This window comes from Urocampus carinirostris, chromosome 8 (genome assembly GCF_059441175.1).
Source record: "Urocampus carinirostris isolate Australia breed hairy pipefish chromosome 8, RoL_Ucar_1.0, whole genome shotgun sequence".
NCBI lineage: Eukaryota > Metazoa > Chordata > Actinopteri > Syngnathiformes > Syngnathidae > Urocampus > Urocampus carinirostris.
Genome location: NC_142356.1, coordinates 42,843,092 through 42,868,956, shown reverse-complemented (window position 1 = coordinate 42,868,956; position 25,865 = coordinate 42,843,092). Strand labels below are relative to the sequence as shown.

At 40.8% G+C, this 25,865-nt stretch overlaps 2 protein-coding genes across 2 annotated transcripts; both read right to left on the bottom strand.

Moving 5' to 3' along the window:
* Positions 1 to 1,617: 1,617 nt before the first annotated feature.
* On the bottom strand, positions 1,618 to 25,826 carry chrna9a (cholinergic receptor, nicotinic, alpha 9a). Its single transcript, XM_088341172.1, has 7 exons — positions 25,781 to 25,826; positions 25,566 to 25,711; positions 21,716 to 21,870; positions 14,997 to 15,177; positions 10,567 to 10,918; positions 7,354 to 7,790; positions 1,618 to 1,788 (listed from the first exon to the last, which is right to left on the bottom strand). Exons 1-7 carry the CDS (start codon positions 25,824 to 25,826, stop codon positions 1,618 to 1,620), a joined length of 1,488 nt encoding a protein of 495 aa, XP_088197298.1.
* LOC148361947 (uncharacterized) lies at positions 15,971 to 18,141 on the bottom strand. The gene has a single exon (XM_088342894.1). The coding sequence runs from the start codon at positions 17,297 to 17,299 to the stop codon at positions 15,971 to 15,973; it is 1,329 nt and encodes a 442-aa protein (XP_088199020.1). The 5' UTR covers positions 17,300 to 18,141.
* Positions 25,827 to 25,865: the final 39 nt, after the last annotated feature.

Below are 25,865 nucleotides of genomic sequence, written 5' to 3'. Positions count from 1 at the left end.
GGATTACCTCATGTGTGGTCACTTTTCAAGTTTTTTTTCATTTTCCTCATGCTGAGGTTTTTGGGTTTTTCCTTGCCCTTGAGTAGGTTTTACATCAAGTGATGGTTTAGTAATGGTTAGTAGTTTGCAATAATTTGTGGTCTGTGCAGTCCTTTGAGTCTCCTTGTGATTAAGGGCTATACAAATAAACATGACTTGACCTGACTTTAGGGAAATTTGCTTTAAATGATTTCTATTTGGAGAATTTGTCCCAAAAATAAAGTCCAATCCTCCAAACATATGGTATTTTAGCTTTAAATTATCACTTTTGCTGTTATTTGATATTGATTATGAATTAATCAGTCCATAGAAAAAATGTATAAACACAAACCACGGTGTTTGATTCTAAGCAAACTACAATGTATTTACATGGCAAGGAAAGTTTAATTAAAAAATAAAACAAAGGACATTGTTGACAAGGGAGGGAATCGCGGACTTCTAATTGACAAAGGTAATGGAACTGTGTGGGGAAGGGGGAGTTGAATAGAGATGGCAACATTATAATTACTTAAAGAAATACGGATTTCTATAAAACTGGCATAGTTTGGGGACTTGAGGTGTGCTAAGCGTAGCATCTACCCAAAAAACAGACACCTGTTTTTGATAGATCATGCCAGCGGCAGGAAACATTTGAAGGCCTACGGGCGATCTAAAGATCTCGACCCGTTAGCCCAGCACCCCAGGGTGGTGGCCCGTTGGGCCATGGCTTGGTGTGATGCCTAGCCGCCCCCCATCCGACAGCAAAACTGAGTAAATGGTGCGCGCATACACCTTTTATAGCCGATGTGACTTGACTCCACCCAAGTGCGTAGAGATGGGGCGAAAGCAGACTTTCCCTCATGTCCCCTCCCCTGCGGGCCCATTTAGCATTGTACACAGACTTGGACATGATTGACAAAAAGAAAACTCACAATTTGGTTGCCCATGGTTAGTTTTCTGCCAAGCATGCATGTTTGGGTATATGTCCCAAACTAAACATTTTATGATAAGAAATCATCAAATGCCCGACACGAGAACAAAACCATGGTTTTGTTTGAATTACAATTGAATCTAATCAACATGTTAGAAAATTGATTCAAGTGTGGGTGGGGTGTGACTGTCGGTTCTGCAGAAGGAATGAAAGAGGTCGGGGGGAGAGATTTCTATAGCCAGCCAGAGATTATCCCTACACCCCAACAACCTAGGTCTTTAAGTGATCCATGTACCACATCGTGAAAAATGAGTAAGGACGCAACAGAAAACTTTCCTAATCTTCTCTCTGGAGACAATTGACGACAAGAAGCAACAAGGGCTACCAGGTAGCCTGTCAAGCTGATAAGTAACAAAGAAGTAGCTTTAAATTTCCAAAAGGTTGGTGACCCCCAGCCTACAGTCAATTAATATTAAACAGTTTAGGTAGCGTCTTATTATGTCGTCGATTGTTTTCCTGCTCCCTTGCCGTCTTAGGTGTCCCAGCAAAATGAACAAAGTGACAACACGCAAACAACGCTGACATTGGAAACATCTCTGATTTATTCCACACGGGAATAATGTGACCACGGAAAGGATATTTCGGGATTAGTGTTGAAAAGCAAAGTGTCAGGAGGCCTTGGCGATAATTAGGACGCTCATGAGAAAGACCATGAGGAAGAAGATCCACATGAAGAAACGATCCATCACCTTAGCGACCTTCTTCCACTCGGCGGCCTTCACACACGTCGTCCTTTGCTCGCGGAAGCAGTTGGCCATGTACTGGATGTTCCTCACCAGCTGAAAAAGACACAACGCGACTTAATGACACTTAATGACCATCGTTTTGCATCTATATATGTCATTTTTACCAAGGCTGACAAGCGGCATTGACTGTTCCTCAGTAAAACAAAAAAAAAAACAAGCTCACTTCACAAAGAAAGTTGAGATTCTAACTGCAGATGGCCTTTAATTTATTGTTCTGCAACTCTTTTTAGGGTCTGACACACATACGACAAAAGGCCCCCAACTGTGGTTTGAACTGGGTGCAGTTGTGCCTAATCACCACACACATTTGATTATGCTGAACCCTTTAAAAGAATATTTCGATCAGAAATCTTTGTCAAGCTGTGTTCAAGTTCTTATGCTATTATCGTCTTGTGTGTCCTTTTCACTTCCCGCAGGTTGCCAGGTATGTTTGCGTTTGTTTCTGCTTACTGTGTTTCATAGTTTTATTTTCTTCATGCTTGGCACGTCTCTTTATCCATTCTGTCCACCTAAAAATTAACTGGATTTGTGCAGTCGCGATCCATTATCCCCAATCGCACATTGCAGCTCTCTTTTCATCCTTGAAGGGGGATTACCTCAAGGTTTCTCCTTTGTCTTCATGTGGATTTTAAATCAGGGATAGTTTAATAGTAGTCTGTAGTCTATAATAGTCTGTGCAGCTTTTTGAGATGTTTTGTGATTAAGGGCTATACAAATAAACATGACTTGACTTGACTTTTGTCTTAAATTACCAGTCCGTCCACCAAAAAGTAACTGTACAGATGCGCCTTTGTCCATTATCCTTGGTCGCATACTGTTGCGAGCAGAGACCTGTTATTTTTTGCTGTTATTTTGCCGAAAATAAACTGCACTTACACGGCAGCAATCCATTCTTCCTATTGCTGAAAGCATTGACCAGAGGCGCACATTACTTTTTCGGTTGGGGGCGCTTAACCATTAACAATTCATTATCTCCAGTCAACTGATGACATTTACCTTTTGGACTTTCATTTATTAAGTTGTGATTTTACAGTTTATCCCATAATTTTAGTTTAATGTTATTATGGAGCTGAACTGGCTATCGGTATGCTGGGTCCTTTTAAAACTGGTTTGAAAGATGCCTTTTATAGTGGAAATTTACACTGTTTTGGTTTCTTTTCCCGTGGGTTTCAGTTCTTCAGACTACTCTTCTTGTACAAGAAAGATGATCAGCCATGTTTTCCTTGCCACTTTCAAATTCCTACAGCCATTGTTCTGTAGCTAAATTCTGCACAAAATATTGTGTGACAAAAAATCCGGAGGAACATGTTTTCTCCAGCTCTTATTTTGACCAACTTCTCATCTCAGAAACTGGATATATAAACAAAATTGCAGGGGAAGGAAAACACAATCCTCTTCACAATGCCCTGGATGAAAATAAATACAATTTTTCCACAAAAAAAAGAAAACCTGACTGAAAGGGAATTTTCGGCTCAAAGTAGAGAAAGTTTCAAATCAATTTTCTGTGTTCATTAAAATTGGATCATTGCCCTCTGGTAAGTAGTACAGGTAGCTTAGAACAAAGACAAATAGGCTCAGGGACAGTTTCTTCTCCCAGGCTGTAACCACCCTAAAATGGTTTGGTGCCAGCAGTCCCTCTTTTCTCCAAAAGATGGCAGTTTTACCCCATTTTCCAGTTCCGCTCACTTTTCCTTTCCCTAGGTGTTTTCAATCAGTCAATCAGCCACCTCTACTATGAATACCTCACTTTGCTTAACCGGTTTGATTCCTGAAGACTTTCACTTACCAAAACGAAATGTTTTGCCTCCCACAACCTCCTTATTCAATTCCCCCCACGTTCTGGTTTCGCCACTCCAAGACCTGCTTCATAAATATAATCCTCCTCCGGTTTCCTCTTCGTCCCATGATCGTCCCCCCTAACCATCTTCCTTAAATATATCCCCAAATATTCCCTTCAAGATTTGTCTTCACTCCAAGACCTCCTGTCTAGTATTCCTCGCGAGCTTTCCTCTCAAGTTGTCCTCCTCAGCAGTTCTGGTCCCACATACCCTTCCTGCCAGTGAGGTCATTTGTTGTTGCTGTTTAATTAAACGCCCCTGCTTGTGGGGTTTGACCAAATCCATTGTGGTCCGCATTTGGGCCCTGACATAAAAAGCATGCAAAACTGTGAAAAGATGTATCTTGTAATTTATTTAGGATTTTTTTGTAGCTGTTAAATGTTATTACACTATTTTTCAATGCACTCATATCACAACAGGCCAATCTCTAGGCAAGGGTCTCCGTTTGTGAGCTATTTGTGTTATTAATTAGCGCAAAGGGCACCCAGTTAGACATAATTTTTTAAAATAAAAACTTAGCTAACTAGATGACTTGCTAAATAGCTAAAAAGTAGCCTAATAGTTAGCTAAAAAAGTAAACAGGTAAAAAAAGACAAAAGGGAGCGAGATAGCTCGCTAAAAGAGTAAAAAGCCAACTAAATAGCTAGAGAACTAACCAAAAAAGCTAGATAGCTAGTTAAAAGAGTAAAAAGCCAATTAAATAGTCAGATAGAAAGTTTTAAAAAGTTAGATAGGAAGCTAGAAAGGAGACGAAAAGTTTAGCTTGATAACTTTGCAAAAAAAGATCAAATGCTAGCTAGATATCAAGCAAAAAATGTAAAAAGCTTGCTAGATCGTTTGCAAAATCGCGAGAAAAAAAGAAAGATAGTAAACTACAAAGCTAAAAAGGTAGCCAGAAAGCTAGCAAAACAACTTCACATTTTTGGGTTGTTTGCTCAATAAAGCCTCATCTCATCTCATCCTACAGCTGCACCACTTATCCTCAGTAGGGTCGCGGCGGTGCTGGAGCCCATCCCAGCTATCTTCGGGCAGTGGGCAGGGGACACCCTGAACTGGTTGCCAGCCAATCGCAGGGCACACAGGGAGAGACAACTCGCTCGCTCATTCACACCTAGGGACAATTTGGACCGGCCAATCCACCTGAAAATGCACAAGTCTGGTAGCTGGATTTGAACCCACACAGGACGTTCCCAAGACCTTAGAACTGTGCCGCACACACACTAACCACTGCTCCGCCGTGCTGCCCTCAATAAAACCTACAAATTGGAATTTAGTTTGTTGTATAATAAATCAAATTAATTGCCTAAAAACTATTAACTATACTTCAATAGATGCGTTTTATTCCTTGAAGCCCATGAACTGAAATTTATTTGTTTGAATTTCTAAAATAACCATTTATCATGTTATTACTGGCTATCACGGGTTAATTATTTGAAAAATAGGGTGAAATGGCAGTGTTCATTTTACCTCTGCTCAAAAATCAATGGGTCCCAACAGAGATCTAGAGGGCCCCAAAATTTAGTGTTATCGGGGTTGAAATTGTAAATCGGCGACAAATATATAATATAAATCCATATATTCATTCAGTTTTAATCAACAGTTTATTGGTAATACAACTTACTTATCACTTCAAGATTTTTCAGTTCACAACAATATTGTACATTATACAAAATAATATTGCTGAAAAAATTATATTAATCTATATTTTCATTCAGTTTCAATCATCACAGTTAATTGGTAATACAAAGCAGTTATCACTTCAGTTCACAATATTGTACATTATACAAAATAATATTGCTGAAATATTAATCTATATATTCATGCAGTTTTAATCATCACAGTTAATTGGTAATACAAAGCAAGTTATCACTTCTGATTTTGCAGTTCATATATTCTTCGTGGTTTGATGTCCCGCCACAGTTGTAAGGCCTTCTCAAGGTCCAATCCATTACCATCCTCCTCATAGCGTAACCAGGAATATAATTTAGTCCATTTTGGCAGAAAAGTCCTTTTCTTGCTAGGAGTATTCTTTTGTTTATTTTCTTTCGTCGAATCGTTCACTTCAACACACATGTTTTCCTGCCTCAGTGATCTTCCGAAGAATTTCTCCGCAGTTTTTTCAAGCCGGAATTATTGCGTTGTTATCACTTTCTGTATTATGTTTCGACTTATTACTGACACTGAAGAAATGACCAATTTGGTGTTAATTTTCACCTTCCCTCGACGACAAGCACCACAACAATGACGTAATTTCGAAGCAACGAGATCTCGTTTGCCGAGATCGGCGTGCAGACGAAAACTCGAACCGCGAGACCAAAACAACAATGTCGGATCTGCCTGACAAAAAGTTTGGAGTGCGGTAAAACTTTGTTAAAAATAAAAGTAATCGGGTAATAATGACAATTTTGTGTCGAAAGAGTTGCGTCCCGGGGACGCACGTTGATTTGACACTATGCGTCCCCAGCAAAAATGGTGCGTCTAGGATGCAGGGACGCGGGCAGTGTTCCCTCTAAGGTGCACACGTGCGCAATTGCGCACTGCTCGCACATTCTCAGCGCACAAGAAAATCTAGCTAGCGCACAAAAATGAGGGCTCAAAATTACTTAGAAGCGACTTAAGTCAAAGTTACAGTGCGTGAAGGTGAAAATACACAGGTTCCCCTGACGTTGTGTCCTAAATGCGGTATTTTGAAGTCGAACGAAGTTGAGTAAAGTTAGTAGAGTATGTCGAGAACCGGCTTCTTAGTTTCAGCTCACTAAAAAGGAACCGGCTCTTTCGGGTCCTAAACGGCTCTTCAGGTTGTTTTTGCTTCTTTAATCCCAACATGACCAAATATTAAGTACAATTATGCACAACATGACTTAAAGGAAGGGGGGAATAGAACAAAAAAGAAAAAAATACCAAAATGAAAAAGTAGTGAAAAGCTGAGAGAAAAAAAGAAACAAAAGGAAAAGAAAAAAAGAAGGAAAAATTTAGAAAAAAGCCAGAAAAAAAGAAAAGAAAGAAATGTTGGAAAAAAGTAAATAGAGAACAAAAAGGAAAAAGTAACAGCTCGGAAAAAATAAACACAATGAGATTTTTTAAAGCAATTTTTAAAAAAAAAAGGAAAAAAAAAACACTGAAAAAAGAATAAAAAGTTTAGGTTGCATTCAAATAATTCTCAATTATATCAAGGGCATCTTGTTGCCAACATTGTACTTCCACTAAAAAATGTGATTAAGTACAGTTCTGTATCTTACAACCGACTAAATAAGCCCCCAAAAATGTTAATATTATGCGACAAAATATATCAGGAAATAAAAAGAAATGTATATCTTGTTAAAGAATTGTAAGAACAAACGACGTTTGTAGGCCGTACAACCTTTGCAATAGTACATGAGTCAATTCATTCAAAAGAGAAAAATTATTTTGCATTGCCGGAAACTCAGCAAATTGTAACTTGATGTCAAGTTTTGGACGTGTTTGATAATTAATTATCTTGCCACACTTGGGATTATGGTGGCTCACTGTTGTTTCAAGCGTTGCTCACCGACTTTGTGTGAACGCTCAGACCCGTGGAAAATTAGAGGGAACATTGGACGCGGGCAAACGAGAACACTGAAATGGACTTATTCAATCTTTTTTTTTTCAACTGTTCTTAGGGGGCATCGCATTGGAGTACTACGTTGTGAAAATGTTTGCCTTTTTATCCTGTCAGTCACCTGACAGTATCAGTATCGAGCTAAAACAGTGATTTCTTGAAAGTATTCTGGTTTTCTACCTGCTTGTGTTGGAGGCAAGGGCAGCAGCAAGGGCAGGTGGGCAGCTGGTACTTATCTTCAGGGTAGAGAATCTGCTCCTTCAGTCCTCCATTCGCATTCGGAAGATAGGGAGTCTGAGGAGCAGCTTTGCGTTCTTCCTCATGTGAGAGGTGATGCTGTTTTTTGCAATGGTGCTGGGTGTCAAAGTCGTCTTGGTCGTAGCTGGTGTCGTTGATGCTTTCGTCCAGGTAGAGTGGGGTCTTCTCACCCCGAGGGGTGGTGCAGTTCTCTCCGACCTCATAGACAAAGAAAATCTTGGACATGTAGTCTATGATGAGGACTTTGGCCCAGTGAGGGACAGGCTTGGCCTCCGCACCACAGAAATGAATGTTCATAATGAAGATAGTGAGAGATGTGGAAGCTGTGATCATCGTCATGGTGGCAATATAGTACTTGCCTAGAAAACAAAACTAAGTAAAAATAAATGTAATACCAGCTTACTTCAATAAATGTTTGGTGTTTAAAGCTATTAATGGCACTCAATGTGTTACAGTTACACACACGCAGTGGACTCCCAGGTTAAGGAGTCCCTCATGCACAACATTTTCAAGTTATGGTGTGGAATACGTTGTTTTTTGGTGACTCATTACAACATGTTTCCCACTACAGGACATCTACCATAATTTGTTGGGTGTGCCCAAAAAGAACTTTTAAAATTTTGAGATGTGGAGATGCTATTGGCTGTACTATGTCCCACTGTGCTGTTTTATCTCTTCGTTCAGAATGTCATGTGCTTTGTAAAGACTTTCATGCGAGTTCATGCGATATAATACTGCGTTTTTTGTAATGTATTTATCAGTTATGAGTCACACAACATGCAGTGATGCTAAAGGAAGAAGCAAGGAACATGGCCTTAAACAATCGACGATTGGGACAATTAAGGGGCGGTTAGAGCAAAGAAGTCTGCAGGACACTCCTTGCAAGTGGAGTTTCCTAATCAGTTTTAATTTGAAACCTCTGCCCCACCCCTCTCTGCATCTACCTGGTACTCTACTTGACCAGAAAAAGTCCCGTCACAACAAATGTAAATAAAATGTCATTTTCCTCTATATTCATAATGTTATTTAATCAAATGCACACATTACACATTAGTATTACATACTAGGAACTATTTTGTTACTAATGTTTGATATGTATATGCAATTTTAATGGTCCAATTCCAGTCATTTAATTTTTAGGGCTGGGCCGGTTGAATATACCTCAGAGCAGAGGCCAGCAGAGCGGGTTTTAGTTTCAGTTCGGCTGGTAAAGTGTGCCATTGTGGCATGAAAATGAACTGCACTGTTTTGGCTGTGGTCAACTATTGCTGAAAGCAGAGGCTGGCAGAGCACTTTTTTCCTTGGTTTGGGCTGCTAAAGTATGTCATTTTGTTCTACCTAAAGTGAAATGCATTGTTTGGGAAGTGATCCGGTATCTCCAGTAAGTATTGTCCAGAGTGGGGGCTAGGAAAGCACATTTGTGTCATGTTTGGCTTTGTTTCCCTGTTCTTTCAACCTACTATGAACAGCACCGTGCGGCCATTAACCATTATCCAAAGTAAAATATTGCAGGGAGCGCGGGCCCAGAATCATGTGTGGCAGAATTTTTGCTCCCGTTCTTTCCAGTTCAAAAGCGCTCATGTGGCCGCAATCCATAATCCCCGTTTGAAGAGTGCTAAGAGCATAGGCTGGCAAAGCTTGATTTTTGCAGGTTTTTGCACATTGCAGGGCATTCTGGTCCCCATTGACTGCGATAAACGAGGGATTAGAGTACAGCGATTGAAATAAAACATATATTGCAGGGTCTGGCATCTGGAGTCAAGGGCCACTTTGGGTTAGGAAATTTGGCCATATTTATGAATAAATATAATTGCAGCACGGCAGCGCACACGTTCAGCACACTACAAAAACTTTATTACACCGCAGACACTTTAAACTGGACTATACTTGGACTATTTTTGCACTACAGCCCCTTTAACTGTGTTTTATCTTATTACCTTAACTCATCTTGAGTTAATCTTGTTTTTTTATCTTTTGATATTAAAAATATTATTTTATGTATTTATGTATGTAGTTTGGGCGGCACGGTGGCGCAGTGGTCAGCATGTGTGCGGCACAGTTCTGAGGTCATGAGATCGAACTTTCCTGTGTGTAGTTTGCATGTTCTCCCCGTGGTTGCATGGGGTTTCTCCGGGCACTCCGGTTTCCTCCCACATTCCAAAAACATGCAAGTCAGGTTAATTGGCCAGTCAAAACTGTCCCTAAGTGTGACTGAGCGAGTGAGTTTTCTGTCTCTCTGTGCCCTGCGACTGGCTGGCAACCAGTTCAGGGTGTCCCCTGCCCAATGCCCGGAGATAGCTGGGATGGGCTCGAGCACCCTTGCGACCCTACTGAGGATAAGCAGTGCAGATAATTGATCCATGGAAGGATGGAATAAATGTACACACAGGCATGACCATGTTACAGTATTTTTCTTTATATTTGTTTTTGAATCGATTAGTGTAATCAAATTGGTTTTGAAACACTCACAATAAAAGCCAAATAATGTATTACGTCCCTGTTTTAGGCATGAAATTTGATATACAGTTTTTAGTATGAGTGTAGTCTTATTTTTTTGTACTTTAGCAGTATTTATGTAGTCAGATCTTTGGAGTATTTATGTAATCCTTTTGTAGTATTCTCATAGTAGTATTTTTGTAACATTTCTTTTATATATTTTGTGATATTACTCGAGTTGAATTTTTGTATTTTATGTATAGTTGTTTTTTTTTGTATGTATTTATAATATTTCTGTGGTATTTATGTTTTATAGTATTACTGTATTTGTATTTGTAGTACAGTATTTCTATAGTATTTTTCTTTTCAGAATGGAAGCAAAACAATACATTGTGTCCCTGATTTTAGCAAAAGTATTTTATTTTAGTCAGTTTTATAGTCCTTCTTAGTATTTCTACAGTAGCATTTTGTATTCGACAAACAAAGTGAAAATTGGGACAAAGTTGTGACCAAAAAACATTTTTATTAGTGGTAGTTCATTTATTATTTTATAAACTGTCACTATATTTTGACATTTTTTTGTTTGGTAGGCCTGATGACAAAGCCGTAGTTTGCCCAACCCTGGTTTATCTGATTCATTGACCAAATAATCAAAAGATTACTTGCAAAGTTAGAAATGAGTGTCACAGCACCACCAACCTATGTAGGGCATGCTCTCTGCAGGCGGCATGCTCTCGGCCACCAGCAACTGAAAGACAGTGAGAGCCAGCAGGACAGTAACCCCCAAGGAAACTTTCTCCCCGGAGTCGGCCGGCAGGTAGAAACCGAGCGGCGCCAGGAAGGAGATGAGGAAGCAAGGCAGCAGCAAGTTGAAGATGTAGAAGGAGGAACGTCGCTTGAGAAGCAAAGTGTATGTGACTTCCGTGTAAGGATCCGAGCAGCAACCGTACATCATCACGTTCCTCACCGCCGGCATACCATGGCACTCCCACTCTACATTCTCAACAAAGTCCGACAGATCGCCGCTGTCCATACCCAAGCTCACATCTACCTGTTGAGGATGGAACATTGAATTTCCCCAAATATTTTACCATAACTAATAAAACAATACATTGAATAATATAAATACATATTTATGTGTGTGTATTAGATAGATAGACAGATAGACAGACAGACAGACAGACAGTCAGACAGACAGACAGACAGACAGACAGACAGACAGACAGACAGACAGACAGACAGAGACACAGACAGACAGAAACACAGACAGACAGACAGACAAACACAGACAACCAGACAAAGAAACAGACAGACACAGAAACAGACAGACACAGCACGGCGGCGCATGGATACATGCATGCGGCTAGATGCTCTCCAGCTAATCTTCTATATATTGCCGTTCTCTTGTCTTTTTTGCTTTTCACTTTTGGACACATGTGTGGCCAAAAACACTTACAGTAGGGACGAACTTTTCCGGCACTTTTTATACCGCCTATGATATACCGAACGAACATCAAAGAGATCCGGCATCCTTGTGGACAGCTATTCTTTCTAATAAACAACGACAACGTCGCCGTAAGGACAGAAACCAGAAGCGTGGTTGGCGTGCAGGTAGATGTGTGAAGCGTGCGAAGTCTAAGCAGCAAGATGGACACGAGGATATAACTAATTTCACCATTCATTCCTCGCCGGACAACCGAAGCTTTACACTCAGCGCACACGAAAAGCCACAACCGCGGCATCTTTTGAAGATCTCGACAAAGACTACAAAGAGTTCAGCTAAGTGAAATGATTCAGCAAAGCTAAAATTTGGTCTGTTAAATATTAGATCGCTTGCTCCAAAAGCATTACTTGTTGATAACATTATTCGTGATTATAAACTGTATGGGTCTTTGTGAAACTTGGTTACGCCCGGATGAGTATTTAGCGCTAAATTATGCTTCTCCCCCTGATTACGAGAGTAGCCATATAGCATGCACGTTGAAAACGGGTGGCGCTCATTTCTGAAAAATCGCTCAAATTTAATCCTCGTACCTCTAATAATTACAAGGCGTTTGAGGCTCTTGTGATGCGGTCCTCTCTATTGTCAATTTATGTAATAACCATCTATCGCGCACCTGGGCCATACACAACTTTCTTAGACGAATTTGCTGAACTTATGTCTGAACTAGTAACCTATGCAGACAAAATTAGAATTATGGGTGACTTTAACATTCATATGAACTCCCCACTCAGTTCACTTACTATTGCGTTTAGGTCTCTAATTGATGCATTTGGTTTTAATCAACTTTTTTTGCCAACCCATAAAGATGGGAACACGCTAGACTTGATTCTGACTCGAGGAGTTTTAACCTCGAACATTATGGTGTTACCGTGTACTACCGCTATCTCGGATCATTATTTAATTACATTTGAGGTGCTTGCTAAATGTAGTGTTAAAAAAGCTGAAGGATTTAGCGGACGCATATAAGCAATGGCACAGTTTCTGAGCTCTTTGAACTCCTTCCTGGAGCAGTTGCGTCCTTTCCTTCATACAATGGCTCGATTGACTCACTCATGAATGAGTTCAATACCACCCTGACTAGTGTCCTGGATTCAATAGCGCCCATAAAGCAATAATCACGTCCTAAAAGACGCACGCCTTGGTTTACTGATGAAACTAGAACCCTTAAACAAGAATGCAGGAAATTGGAAAGAAAATGGCGAGCTACCAAGCTTGAGGTTTTCCATCAAACCTGGTGTGACAGCTTGTTAAAGTATAAAGCGGCCCTTGCCTCTGCAAAATCGGCCTACCTTTCGAAGGTGATTGCGTCTCAAAAGAACAATCCCAAAGCCCTTTTTGACGCTGTATCATCGCTTACAAGGCAACAGACTATCGCAGATAGTTCGACGCACTCTGCTCATGACTTAATGGTCTTCTTTACTAAGAAGATTCAATGCATACAGGAAGAAATTGCTAAAGAAATTATTAATGCCACACATATTAAAGGGCTGAAATCTACAGATGCACGACAGGGTGGCTGTCCTGGGAAATTGTCCGGTTTTAGTGAACTGTCACTTGATGATCTCAAACAGGTGGTGAATGCGGCCAAACCGACAACTTGCCAGTTCGACCCGCTCCCAGGTTCACTTATTAAAAGTCTTTTTGGCGTCCTTGGGCTTTCAGTTCTAAATATTATAAACTTATCACTCTCCTCAGGTGTAGTTCCAGCAGCTTTTAAGTCCGCCGTTATTAAACCCACACTAGAACGACCCAACCTTGATCCAGAAATCTTAAGTAATTATAGACCTGTGTCAAACCTACTTTTCCTCTCTAAAGCACTTGAAAAAGTAGTGGCACAGCAGCTGAATGTTTTCATATCCGAGAATAACCTTTTTGAATCCATGCAATCAGGATTCAGGGCTAACCACTCTACTGAGACGGCTGATCAAGGTAACAAATGATCTCCTACTGGCAATGGATTCTGGCGCTTCATCACTTTTGCTGCTGCTGGATCTTAGTGCTGCTTTTGACACAGGGCACCACAATTTCCTACCAGAACGGTTGGAAAAATGGATTGGTCTCTCAGGAGCCGTCCTCTCGTGGTTCAGATCCTACCTCTCAGATAGGACGCACTGTGTTAAATATGGTGAAATGACATCTGAGACCTTTAATGTCACCTGCGGTGTTCCGCAGGGTTCAGTGCTTGGCCCCCTTCTTTTCAGCATTTACATGCTTCCATTAGGTGATATTATTCGCAAGTACAATATCAGCTTCCACTGCTACGCAGACGACACTCAACTATATCTTCCGTTGCAGGAATCCCCCACACTAAACTGTGGAAATTTGGAGGCCTGCCTCATTGAGATAAAAGGGTGGATGTCACTCAATTTCTTGCGTCTTAACTCTGAAAAGACCGAAATGTTAGTCATTGGTCCATCTAAATGCCGTGACTTATTCTCAAAAACTGCTGTGAACATTGACAAATGTCACATCACACAGAGTGACTCAGTTAAAAATTTAGGTGTCATATTTGACCCTGATCTATCCTTTGAAATGCATGTAAAGAAAATTACTAGAACCGCTTTCTTCCATCACACAGAGTGACTCAGTTAAAAATTTAGGTGTCATATTTGACCCTGATCTATCCTTTGAAATGCATGTAAAGAAAATTACTAGAACCGCTTTCTTCCATCTTCGTAACATTGCTAAAATCAGTTCAATACTGTCTCAGTCGGATGCTGAAATTATAATTCATGCATTTGTAACCTCCCGTCTCGATTACTGTAATGCACTACTCTCTGGTCTCCCGAAGTCTAGAATCAAGTCTCTTCAGCTGGTACAAAATGCCGCAGCGAGGCTTTTAACTAGGACAAAAAAGTACGATCACATAACACTGATTTTGGCTAACCTGCAATTGGCTCCCAGTTAGCCATAGATGTGACTTCAAGGTTCTCTTAGTATTGTACAAAATCATACATGGACTTGCTCCCTCTTATCTTTCGGAACTGATTTGCCCCTATGTCCCGGTCCTAAGCCTACGATCTGAGAGTGCCGGTCTTCTGGTGATCCCAAGAGCAAAGAAGTGTTCTGCTGGTTCGAGAGCGTTCTCCTTCCGGGCACCGGTGCTGTGGAATGCTCTTCCCCCTGAGATCCGATCTGCAACCTCAGTGGAAATGTTTAAATCTAAACTTAAAACTCACTTCTACTCCATAGCATATGAATAACCAGCTGAAAAATATTCTGTGTAATATAGTGTAATAATCTGTGAAGCCCTTTGAGACTCTTCGTGATTTAGGGCTGTACAAATAAATATGACTTGACTTGACTTGACTTGACACAGAAACAGACAGACAGACAGACAGACAGACAGACAGACAGACAGAGACACAGACAGACAGAAACACAGACAGACAGACAGACAGACAGACACAGACAGACAAAGAAACAGACAGACAGAAAGAGACAGACAGACAGAGACAAAGACAGATACAGAGACAGACACACAATTAAATATTAACAAAATAACAGACAAAAATGAATATATACTGTACAAAAATAAATATAGTGTATAAAAATACAGTGTTTTAAGAAAATAAAAGATACATTAAAAAAACATGTTTAAAAATGACCAAATTTCTGTCAACACCTGGTTTCCATTGTAAGTCCAGGACCCGAAGGTGAGGTTGCACTGCTGCCAGTCGAAAGGAAAGTAAGACACGTCCACCACGCAAGTGCTCTTAGTGATTGCGGGGGAATCCCACACGATCTCGCCATTGTAACGAAGCTTCACATTTGTGTTGGACGGGCCGGATGACTCCTCGTCTGCTCTAAAAACGGGACCAATTATGGATGAGTGAATCAGTGGTGATTTTTGGTTCAGAGTTTTGGGGGTGCTGAGCACCTAGAGTAGGGTGGTCCTTAATGGGGGTCGAATTTTTTGGGGGGGAAATATTGGGCTCTGACCCCCCGCATATGTTCTTATATCGATAAAAACACACTGTGTGCAATTTTGAACATTTTGGATAATATTTAGAGGTAGCTCAACGACTTTGAAATTTCCCAAAATGGTAAAATTTTGGCAATTTTCGAGAAAAAACGGAAATCTTAACCCTATGTGTACGGCGTTTTAGAACATCCAATTTCAGTCCATTACTTATAATTGTAACACAAGAAAAGTTACAAGTAAATATAACAATATTGTATTTATTTTTACCTCAACAGCCACCACCCTTTCGAGGTTTCATTCAATGTGCGTGATCGACATTTCCAAATAACATCCAAATTTGGGTGTCAATAAAATGAACTAAATTTGCAACTTCACCAACACAGATCATGTGCATTATGCAAAACAGTGTGAAAACAAATCTTACAGTTTGATGTGCATACAGTACAAAAACAATATGATAAGTGAAAATAGAACCAAGCCAACACCAAACAGTCTACCGAGTAATAGTCGAATAATAATTTCCAAATCACCAGTTCAGAGTTCACATAAAACAGGCCGATTGTCTTTGGAAAAACAATGCGTTTGCTCTCAGTTCAGCAATTACCTCAACGAATCATTAAGTTTATCATTGTAACATAGCCTATCATCAAATGTTGTGTATGTTCACAAAGTGTTCATTTCTTTTTCACGATGGTCTGTTTTTGAGTATTCGGGAACCTTTTGCGATGTTCTGCAACCACCAGTAACAGGTACTGTAATTGTTCTTCATTGTGGGTGAGACAACCATTGAAGTTTTGAATCAGTGCGACGCCTCGCTCTGCGTGGTCATTGATGACAGACAATGCTTTCACCTTGTCACATGCCTCTCTATAATCAATGCGGCCATTCCATGTGGTCGGTTCTGCATCCAAGAAGCTGGTGGAGATCTTGAGAAGCTGCAGCAGCTTGATGGTATTAGTGGTTGCAAAATCTGCGAGTTTCTTGTCATTGACGCACTTCAGATCCACCTGGCCTTTAACTTCTGGTTCTTCCGCTCCTGGGGTTGACTTCATGGCACTCGAGATGTCAGTTTTCGTTTCATGCGATACGTCGGGATCAAAAAGGGACAAGCCAACAAGGACTTCAGAAAGATACCAGAGATGAGTTGCAAACTTTTTGCTTGTCGCTTGAGAGATGGCTTTGTTGATGTTCCCATAGTTCACCAGGTCCTTTAGAAAAGCGAGATCATGGCGAGGAGCACTGGCTGCCACAGGACACAGGAACCAAGCCTTAACATATATCCTAGCATAGAAAAGACACACGTCACGAAGACCTTTTTCCTCACGGGCAGTCAGTCGGAACTGGTGTCGAAACATCCACACCTTGAATGAATATATCACCTTGGCCATCCATCTCGCCTGATGCATCGCCCCTGGTGCCATAAACTTCACTTCTCGCTCAGGTATGCCTCCGAGATAGACAAGGACAAGCTCGAGCAACTCCCGGTAGTCGTCTCTTGGTTGGTTCGCTTGAAGGGTTTCAGAAATGAAACCGTTGAGGCTGTCTCTAACATCTGCGATGTTGGCCATCCATCTCGCCTGATGCATCGCCCCTGGTGCCATAAACTTCACTTCTCGCTCAGGTATGCCTCCGAGATAGACAAGGACAAGCTCGAGCAACTCCCGGTAGTCGTCTCTTGGTTGGTTCGCTTGAAGGGTTTCAGAAATGAAACCGTTGAGGCTGTCTCTAACATCTGCGATGTTCTGTCTGGTGTACTCATCACTGTTTGCATTCTGAAAGTCACTGGAGTCGATGAAGCTCCATTGCGTTTTAAATCGCTTGAAGATTTGGATTTCTGGACTAGAAGACGATCCCATGCACGTCCAAAATGCACAACCTGCAATAAGCTCCATGACATGGTGACGGCATCCCAAGTGCATCAGGTCACGGCCAAGCATCTGCTCCAAAAGCACGCAAGCTCCGGATTGGCGACCGGTGTTGGAACTGGTTGTGTCGAAGCACATACCCTTCACCTGATCAGATATACCCCACTGATTTAAGGTGTCTGTCACAGCACGAGCCTGTTCTGTCCCGTGCCAGATCCAAGTTTCGGTACAGCCAAGAGTTGTGAAATTCCAGGTCCAGACACTAAAACTGGTAGCCGATCTACCTTCTCGGAGCCAGTCAAATCACGAAGAAGTTTACCATCCCAGTGAACAACCAGTTGAGCTTTTGGATCAAAGGCATGCTTAATAGCTGTGGCCTGTGTTTTTCTGTGTTCATGCCGCTGTCGCCGAATTGAGCTTCGATTTAAAGAGAATTCTGAGAGATCATGTCCCAAACTCTTTGCTGTCTCACTGACAAGAAGCATTGCTTTCCTATCGGAAATACCGGTTCGATCCAGACTAGACGACAGCTCTGGGGAGATGATTTGCTTTCTGCCTCTTTTAGATTGGTTGGTATCGGAAGTTGAGCTACTGCAGGCAACGCTGTCTGGAGAAAAGTTGCCAGACTCCTCCTCAACCGAAGTTTCACTGCTGCCCTCCAATGTCACTGATTGACTCATCGCCTCAATTTCTTGATCGGATCTACGCTTTCTGGTTTCCTCTTTATATTGTCTCTTCTGTGTGGCTTTTTCTTTTTTCTCAAGGACCTTGTCTACCGATGTCATCGAGCCACGTCGTCCATCTTCTCTCTGTGCCAAAAGAAACTCGCGGTCTTCTTCCATCTTAATTAGAGTCAAGGCTTCAGCATGTGCCACATCAAACAGGTTGTTGAAGTTGGCTTTGAACGCATTCTCCTTTTTTCTCTGTGTCTCTGTTTCACGAGTTGAATTCTTTTTCAGTCCCTGCCACTCAGCAAATAGTTTCTCAACTTTTTTCACCATGTTTTGTGTGTGACGTACAGGAATCCGTGCTCTGAGCCAGAAAGATGTCAATTTCTCTACAGTGGCTGTTGCTGCAACTCTGATAGTCTCTTTGCATTCGATGTGTCGATACAAAAAATAACTCAAAACTTGTTGAATCGAAGGTAGTTTACACCCTGTTATATCCTCTTCATGAGGCAGAAGATATTTTTTTGATCTCTTCGATGAAGCCATCTTGATTTTTGTGACACGTTTGACAATCAGAACTCAGTGTGGTGAATATCTGAAACCACCAAGGCACTGTGATACTAATCGATAATAGAAAGCCAGTCAAAACGAATGCCACAATAATCCCAATCCATTTTGTGACAATTGTTCTCCTTGAAATCCGAAAGACAGTCAAAATTATTTACTGGTGTGGTCAGATAAGTATTTCGTTGACATGTATTTATGCAGTTTTATTATTGAACAATTATTTATTGTGCCAGTAACTTTGTACACTAGGTCTGATATAATGTGCGAAAAATCCTTATTTTTCATACCAAAATTTCAGAGGCCTTGAGCGACCTCTAAATATCCTTTGATTTTGATGAAACTTTGCCTAATTACGTTTTGTATATATTGGAACATATTCAAGGGGTCAGAGCATGAAATTTTAAAAGTCGAAAAATAAGGACCACCCTAACCTAGAGTGTCTGGTTAATTGATTTTTTTTTATTTTTATATTTAATTTCGGCTTAGTTTGTCCTTAAAAGTTTAAAATTGAATATATTCTCTATTAAGTATGTGCTAAAAATGCCCTCCTGAGTTAGAAGAATACTTTTTTACTCCGCGCCCTTCTGCTTTTTTCCTGTTAACCTTGATGTTCCGGGCACGGAGTGCATTTTGCTGGAAGAAAGTGATCACATTTTTATTGGCCTGTGGCCTCTGTCACTAAATTAATAATATGTGGCCCGTGGCCCTTCGACTGGCTGGCAACCAGTTGAGGGTGTCCCTTTCCACAACTGCCCAAAATTGCTGGGATAGGCTCCATCACCCCGTGACCCTACTGAGGATAAGCAGTGTAAAAAATGGATGGATGGATGGATGGATGGATGGATGGATGGATGGATGGATGTGGCCTACCAGTAATGTTGACAGAAGTAAAAAATAAATCTATACCAAAAAAAAAAATCATCATTTCACCAGATGAACACAGTACCCCTTGAATCACTTTGCCCTTGGCTTTTGTAAACATTTTGGCCCACCCCATTTTCGACATGGCAACTGTAAATAAAAGAAGGAAAGTTTACAGTGAGGGCCACCATTTCCAGGACAAGTTGAAATGTTTTCACCAAAATCCGAAAGAACTGCGTCTGCCTAATTTACCAAAACACTGTGGCTGTTTTCAAAGAATAAAATATCAAAAGGTACTGACAGCCGAAACATGCTGACTACAAAAAGCTTACTGGAAACGAAAGCTGTGAAAAGGTGAAGCAACTTAAAGCTGTTTTGACGGCAAAGCCGCACTGTTTCACGAGATCCTGCTAACAAAGGCGACCTATGGGGTCGAACTGTAAACCTTTCACGGCATTTATTGAAGGCTGTTCAAAGAATGCCAGGCTGTATAGTCAGCCCTGACACATTACCAGCTCAGTAGCCTAGATGGTAAGGCGCCTGCTTTGAGACTGGGAGGCCGCTGGTTCGCGCCTTGGCCGGGTCATACCTAAGACTTATAACATGGGTAAATGGCGGCGCCCTCTGTTGGCTGCGGCTGCATCGGCTCGGTGTAATCGACATTTCGTTCTGTGTACATTGTTACACAGAATGACAATACAAGGAAATTATTATTATTATTTTCAGCTCACAAAATTTGGCCCACTTTCTCAAAGGTTTGGGACACCCCTGTTCTAGGGTGAAAATGTTGAAAGTAGGAATGAAACTGTTTGAAATACAGTCAAAATGCCAACTGAGAAAGCCACCGCAACAAAAGGTCATGACAGAGCCTGCAAAGATGATTTGAGCCAGAAGATGACGTCAGCAAGTTGAATATTATAAAGTTACAGACACAAGGTTAAAACTGGGCTGATCATTGTTGCATTTGATTCAATGCAGCTAAAACAAGGACTATTACCTGTTGATGATTACAAAGTCATGGTTATGGGTAACAAAATCATTTTTTCACATAACCACTCGAGCCGGGAGGGGGGGGCAAGAGCAGTGCTAGGAATTAAATCGACTGAACCATTTTAAGGCAGTAGAGTATTTCCAGCGTTCCATTGTTCATATTTTTACAATTTTTTTTATCCTGCATTCTTAATCATATTTAAGCCTATGCTTTCCTTTTTTAAGGAAAAATGCTATAATTTTGGGGGGTACTTTGGTTGAATTTGGGGGAGCTTGAGCACCCCCCAAAACGGACTGGTTACGCTCATGGAATGAATTATTTAATCAATGGCTTATACAAGTGAAGCCAAATAGAAAGGTTTCTAAAAAAGGTCTAAAAACAAGATTTTACAGTAATGTACGGGCGATTTTACGTTGAGAGCTTTGGGGGTACTGAAACCCCAGAGTGTCTGGCTGGTTGAAATACATGTAATTTTTTCATTTCACTTAAAGGGACCGTGTGTAACATTTAGTGCCTTCCAGTGGTACAAAAACTTTCATTCAGTTGAAAAAAACATTGATTTGAATACAAGGCAAACTACATCATACCAATGTTAATTTTCTTTAAAAACAAATCATAGGTCAAGAAATTTGTATTTCTTTTTCATAGTGGAATCTATTCCTAAAGACGGCGCCATGTTTCTTCTGCGTCTTGCTGCTTGCTTTCGCATTGGTCTTAGTTCGCATTAGGCAAGAGTGCCATCTAGTAGTCAAATATTACAAACTGGGTCTTCAAAGTGAAATAGCATGCAAGATTAAATTATGATAACATCTTAATTAAAATAATTTTCCAAAGGGTTTTTTTTTATTGTAATGGGCTATGTTTATTAATTAATGGTTAATTTAAAGGATGTTTTTGTGAATTGAATGTTTGTTTTAAGGCCGTTTTCATTAGTGTGTCAATGGGTAAGTGTGATGCACATTGTAAAGTGCTTTGGGAGGTATTTGGTGATTTGAAAAGCACGATATAAATACAGACAATTTAGCATTTCATTAACTGAATGTAATTAAATTATGGCACTCTTGGGCTTCCATAATAACATACTCTTACTGTAATACACTTGAGCCTTCACAGGCTCAGCCGCTATGCCGCAAGCGACACCAGAAGAGGAGCATGAAAGGGGGCATCAAATGCACTGAACCTTTTCAAGGCAATGGAATATTTCCGACACACATTTATGTTCTGTTTTACTTTTATTTTTATCTAGCATTTTTCATCATATTTAAGCCTAACCCATACTTTATTGAGGAAATGAGAGTTTTAAAAATTCTATAATTTTGGAGGTGCCTTGATTGAATTTAGGTATGCAAGAAAAAACCCCAAAACAGGCTAGTTAAGGATATATAATAAATGTGTACATATTCACACTGGCAGTAATACAGGTTATGGTCACTATAAGTGGTTGTAGCGACCGAAAAGGTGATTTACTTGTTGTAGAGGACAATGTCTGGCTTCCAAACCAGGTCACTGGGGATGTTGATCATCTCAAGATCATCATAGTCTTCTTTTTTCCACTTGAGGTAAGCATCGTGCCACACCTGCCTGATCCACAGGTACGTGGTGAGCACCTGATTTCGCTCGTCCTACAAAGAAGGAAAATATTTCACTCTCAATATGTTGAAATCACATTGATGACAGCATAAGATTTCACAATGGCAGCCAATTTTTTATAGTTAGCTTTAGAAAATTGATGTTAAACTGCAAAATGCTTTCAAAGGTCAATTGTCAGCAAATAGATTTATTTAAAACCATTTAACAGCTGAGCAATTCTTAAAGCACATCAATTACAACAAAATTTAAAGAAACGACGCAAAGAAACAGAAATAAAAATACTGTGATCCTAAATTGGGCAGTAGATTTGAGTACTACACTATATGTTAAATACAAAAAGAAAATTAATGGATAAATACAAAAAAAACAATAACTTAAAAAAACATATTCATCCAAAATTAAATTTTGTATGTGATAACTTTAAACCAAATGGTGCGATGAGAAATTATAATCCTACATTTGTTTTCATAATGAATGTTCATTATTAATTTATTTTCTCTGAATGGTGAAAAGATATGAGTCATTCTACATATACTGTAATAACTTCCTATAATAACTTGTGACAACATTTGATGAACTGTCAGGACCAGAACGGAGACGGGACTCATTTGCGTTACGTTTCTCTCAGTTTTATTGGGAAGAAAGGAAATGATTGCACACACGATACAGTGATCGCTGGTCACGGGAAGCAGGTCGCTCTCAACGCGTAAGTGACACCTCCCTGGGAAGTAATGGCGGTGTCGGGAATGGAAAAAACAGGTCAGTAGCCAGGACAGGAGAGCAAAAACGTGGTTGGGATTCAGCAACGAGTCGAAAGCCACGAGAGGAGAGTAGACGTGCCCAAGATCAAAAAACGGGTCGAAGCCGGGAAACAGACGGGAGCAAAAACAGGAGTGAGTCAGGGTCGAAAAGCTTGCCTGGAGTAAACTGAGGTTTGCAGACGGACTGACAACAGGTGACAGATAGACGAGGGTATAAATAGTGACAGGGAGCCAATCGGAGTCCGAGGCAGTTGGCGCCAAAGGAGCGGGCACAGGTAAAGCATATCGTAATCATGACATAAAGGTGAAAGTGTTAGGACTTTCAAGGGGAGAGGACCAAGATAAGCTCCAGCTTTTTCATGTCCAAAATTGACTGAAAACTGAGATATGTGTCTTTTACATAACAGTGACAATGTTTTAGATGTTTTTTTTAAATATATATTATCTATGCATTTACTCAACCCATTATTGCTATTGCTATTATTATTTAATTTACTTTTTGTCTGTTATTGTCCTTTCCATGCAGTTTCTTAAGCACTTATTTAGATGTTATTAATATATAAAACTCTTGAGCAGTTATACAATAAAATTAACCTGTTTTTGTCAGAAGGACCAGAACAGAACAGGAAACCCCAGAGCGTTCGTTACAGTTCTTTATTTAGGGAAGCGTACAGGGCAAGCGGGAGACGAGATGGCCGTCGGACGTCAGCAGCGGAGCCGGGAAAGTAGCTTCGGAACACGTAGCCAATCGGAGGGCGTCCACGTGATTGCTCCAGGTGACTCGAGTTAGCAATCACGACAGTTTTACCTATTTGTCAGATAGTTTTTCCCAAATTTTCACTTACACAAACCCCTTAATCTTAAATTAACAGGGTGTTAAAATTTAACACTTGAGGCTTGACTCACGGAAGTCATTGACGTTTGCTAGCATGACAAGATGTGGAATGACACTGAGGTATGAAGCAGGAGCAGCTACCAATGATAATTGTGATTAGTCAGGAGCTAGAGCCTGCAGCCAAGTGGCTAACATGAGTGGCTTGAGTAACAATTCCTCAATCATCAACTGTGGAAGATGAATGATATTGTAGGACGAAGCAGGAGTAGAAAACGAAAACAAAACTAGACGCGAGCTCGAGCTGCGCGGCCATCGCAAGTGGCTTGAGTAGGAAACAATGGAAAAAAAGTCAGATATGCCTCAATGATGGACCAGCAGTGGAACGTGAGTGACGCTTAAGAACGAAGCAAGGACTAGCTAAGAATAACAATAGTAGCTAGCACCCAGCCACAACCTGCAGCCAAGTGGCTAATCTGAGTGGCTCATGAAAGAAACATTGGAAAAAAGAGGAAGATTCCTGAATCACAGGATTTGCCAACTATCACATGCAGGGTTCAGCAGTGGATGGTAGGTAGCCATTAACTAAAAGGACCAGGGGGACAAGCTATTTTGGCAAAATGGTCATTCAGGCTTTCGTAGTAGTAAGACGGCTGCCAAATATGTCAGCTTCTAAAAAGGATGTCTCGAGTCCTGTTATGTAATACAAATTTCTAAATGTACGGCTCTTGTTTATGGGATAGTACATGTGTTTTATCTTATAATTTGAACCAATGTTTTATTTAAATCAGTGATGTCCAAACTTTTCAGAAAGCGGGTCCGATTTGGCAAGCTGAAAATGTGTGAGGGCCGACTATTTAGCCAGGAGTTCTTTAAATAGTATTTAATAAATTCACGGGGCTTCGTAAAAAAGAGCTACACTCAACAGTTTTGCAGTTGCTTCACCTTTTCACAGGTTTTGTTTCCAGTTTTTGTAGTCAGCATGTTTTGCCCCGCAATGCCTCATGATATTATATTTTTGAGAACAGCCACAGTGTCTTGGCAAATTCGGCAGACGAGATTTTTTTAGATTTTCCTGGAAGCAGGGGCTCTCACAATCAACTTTATTTATTTTATTTTTTTACAGTCGCCATTTCAGAATAGAATAGAATAGAATAAAATAGAATTTACTTTTATTGTCATTCTTTGTAACAATGCACACAGAACGAAATGTTGATACACCTGACCCGTACAGTTAAACTGTAGCGGAGCCAATGCAGCCGCAGCCAAACAGGGCGCAGCCATTTTAGTCATTAGGTGACCAAACCCCCCAATTCCAACCCTTAATGATGAGCGCCAAGCAGGGAGGCAATGAGTACCAATGTTGTAAGTCTTAGGTATGACCCGGCCGAGGCTTGAACCAGCGACCTCCCAGTCTCAGAGCAGGCGCCCTACCATCTAGGCTATATGCTAGAATTGTCACAGAAAGCCAAGGGCAAGGTGGCCAAAGGGTGACTGCTATCAAATGCTAAAATGGTGGTTTATTTCTCATCTCATCTCATTAGCCGTACCGCTTATCCTCATTAGGGTCGCGGGGGGGCTGGAGCCCATCCCAGCCATCTCCGGGCAGTGGGCAGGGGACACCCTGAACTGGTTGCCAGTCAATCGCAGGGCACACAGGGACAGACAACTCATTCGCTCATTCACACCTAGGGACAATTTGGACCGGCCAATTCACCTGAAATGCATGTTTTTGGAACGTGGGAGGAAACGGGAGTGCCCGGAGGAAACCCACGCAAGCACGGGGAGAACATACAAACTCCGCACAGGAAGTCTGGAGCTGGATTTGAACCCACGACAGGTTCCCATGACATGAACTGTGCCGCACAAGCGCTAACCACTGCGCCGCCGTGCTGCCTTGGTGGTTTATTTATTTTTAGTAAACATTTATTGTATACTGTGATCAACATTATTAGCGGACCACATATTAATTTATTCATTTGATGGCAGAGGCCACGGGCCAGTATAAATTTGATCATGGGCCGCAAAAGGCCCCTAGGCCGGACTTTGGACATCCCTGATTTAAATGAAAGAAGTATTAAAACACCACAAAAGGTCAATATAGTGCACACTGAGAATTAAATGTTCCTCTCACCATGTCTTTAATCTGGGACAAGGTGATCTGAAGGGAAACATTGAGAGCTTTGTCAGTATCGCCCACAGGCCTCAAAGAGCTGGAGTAGTCCTCCATCAGGTCGCTTAGAAGTTTACGGGCAAAATATCCTCCAGCGCCCTCACACACTAAGGAATAAAAAAACATATCAAAACAAAACAATTCATCTTACTTGAGTCAAACTACGCAAAACTCACCTTTCACTAAAAGGACAAGCCAAGGAATCACTGCCCCTTGTTTCATTTTTGAGGACAAGACTGAGTCCAGAAAAGCTCACTTTTG

Excerpts from the sequence above, each read along its gene's own strand:
- chrna9a (XM_088341172.1), bottom strand. The coding sequence starts at position 25,826 with ATGAAACAAGGGGCAGTGATTCCTTGGCTTGTCCTTTTAGTGAAAG. Across the intron at positions 15,178-21,715 it reads GACATTGTCCTCTACAACAA|AGCAGACGAGGAGTCATCCG; the intron begins GTAAATCACCTT and ends TCCCGTTTTTAG. Across the intron at positions 10,919-14,996 it reads GGACTTACAATGGAAACCAG|GTAGATGTGAGCTTGGGTAT; the intron begins GTGTTGACAGAA and ends CATCCTCAACAG.
- LOC148361947 (XM_088342894.1), bottom strand. The coding sequence starts at position 17,299 with ATGTGCTTCGACACAACCAGTTCCAACACCGGTCGCCAATCCGGAGCT.